Below are 2,307 nucleotides of genomic sequence, written 5' to 3'. Positions count from 1 at the left end.
ATTGTCTGTCGTTGTCTCCTAATTCTCTCCCCGTCCCCTCTGACCATCCTCGCTCATTTTTCCCGCCCATATAACGTCTCATTCTCCCATCGCCTGTTCATACTCACGACGATCCTCCCCTTGTCCCTCTTTTCACCTCAATCTTTTTTCACCCCCTCTCTCTCTCTCTCTTGCCCCTCCCCTCCCCCCCCCCCCAAACACACACACACGCAAACGTCCCCACCCTCCTCCTCCCATGCACACACACACACCCCTGTCCCATTGACAGTCACATCCGGCCGTCCGCATGAGTGTCTCGAAGCCCCCCCCGCCGCCCCCCTCCTCCACCACCACCCACCTGGTCATCCCCCCCTCCTCCTCCTCGGGCGCCCCCCCCATCTCCTCCTCTGGCCCCTCTCCGGCGTCCTCCCCCTGCGTGGCCCCTCGGGGCCACCACCACCACCACCACCACCACCATGCCCAGCACCCCCCTCCCTCCCCGGTGAAGATCAGCATGCAGGAGCACTTTGCCATCAACGTGTGCCCGGGGCCCATCCTGCCCATACCGCAGATCTCGGACTTCTTCCCGCGCTTCCACGACTACCCGTGCACGCCGCCGCCGCCCCGCGAGAAGAAGATCCTGAAGGAGGAGACGTTCAACGGGCACATCATCGGCGCCGAGTTCGACCGGGGCGGCGAAGAGAGCCGCGGCGGAGACGACGACGAGGGAGACTCGGACGGCGAAGCCAGTGAGTGCTTTTTTTTGTGATTCACCTCGTTTGTCAGCCTTTCTGATTGGTCCCTGACTGACTGACTGACTGACTGACTGACTGACTGACTGACTGACCAACCAGCAGGCTCTGGTTCTGCCTTGCTCCACCCTGGTTCCGCCTTGTTTATGTTGAATTTGCTAAAACATATATAGAAACATATATATATATAGTCACCGACCATGCTGTAACTGTGATGTTCCTTTTTTTACTGACACCGAGCATTAAATAATGAATGCACAGAATATCAATACGAAGCTACTGAAAAACACCTTATTTAGTGGTATAGTCGATGGAGATGAGAATGGACTTTTGTCCAACCACGAAACAAAGCAGCAACCAATGGGTGAATTGGCTTGTTTGTTTTTTTGAGTGGTGCAACCACTCCTATAGACAGCTATGTGTGTGGCTGGGTCTGTCCCTGTGTCCCTGTGTCCGAGCACGAAAATACCCTGTGTTCACCACCAAGTGTCACTGTTGCACAGCCTAACACAGACACACACAGGCCAGGGATGAGGGCTTGTACAGTACAGTACAGTACAGTACAGTACAGTACAGTACAGTACAGTACAGTACAGTACAGTACAGTACAGTACAGTACAGTACAGTACAGTACTTATGCCTTTTATTGATAGATTTACAGTAGGTTGACGGGGAACGGGGGAGGGAGTTGGGCGGGGGGAGGGGTGGAGTGACACGCAGCAATGGTCAGGATCAGGAGTCGAACCCTCGTTACACTGTAGCACATAGCTACTGCTGCTAATATGAATATCACCTATATCACATATCCTCATACTCTTCTTCACATGAGCGTCAACTTGGGCATGCTGCTGCTGCTGCTGACATCATGTCCAGAGATATTTTATTTAAAAAATACGTGGACGGAAATGGCAGCTTCCTTGCTCGGATTCAGGGAGGTGTACAGTAGTTCCAGACTCTATATAGCATTCAGAGATTGTGGAATAGTTGTCTGGCTATACGCAAGACTAATCAGACGACTGTACGGGACAGGTGGGTTCCTTTTTCTGGAAACGGTGAAACGTGTCACTCCACTTCCACGACGTCCTGTTAAAATCGTGTCGTAGTGGGCAGCCGAAAAAATTGTGTAATGCTGTCAAAAATACCGGTTCAGTGGTTATGAGCGAATGTCCCGACCCAGCATATCAAAATGTCCAGACACTGCTTGCTTGATTGTGTGTGTGTGCGTGTGTGCGTGCGTGCGTGCGTGCGTGCATGCGTGCGTGCGTGCGTGCATGCGTGCGTGCGTGCGTGCGTGCGCGAGCACACGAAAGAGAGAGAGTGGGTGGGTGCGCGTGGCCGCGCGCTATCACCCTTGTGTTTGGTGGGTAAATCGCAAGCCATTACAACACACACACACACACACACTTTGCATTCCGGGAGCGTCCGTGCTTTTTCTTTGTGCCTTAAATGAGTTTCTGGGTAAATTGCTCAGAATCACAGAATGTGTTTTTTTTCCGTGTAATTGTGGTGTCAAGTGTTTGTTTCTCCCATCATGCACCACAGTCAGTCAATCCCACTTCCTCAGTGCTCTGGCATC

General features: G+C 52.7%; 1 protein-coding gene across 1 annotated transcript in view; it reads left to right on the top strand.

The window, feature by feature from the left end:
• Positions 1-286: 286 nt before the first annotated feature.
• Positions 287-2,307, top strand: part of LOC306921363 (uncharacterized protein) — a gene marked incomplete at both ends in the record, with an annotated part of 21,223 nt that continues 19,202 nt past the window's right edge. Inside the window, one exon of the mRNA XM_079498474.1 lies at positions 287-728. Within this exon, the coding sequence (XP_079354600.1) occupies positions 287-728 (442 nt within the window). The remainder of the gene's footprint in view (positions 729-2,307) is intronic.

Source organism: Electrona antarctica, assembly GCF_951216825.1.
Source record: "Electrona antarctica genome assembly, chromosome: 4".
Classification (NCBI taxonomy): Eukaryota; Metazoa; Chordata; class Actinopteri; order Myctophiformes; family Myctophidae; genus Electrona; species Electrona antarctica.
This window is presented reverse-complemented; position numbering and strand designations above follow the sequence as displayed.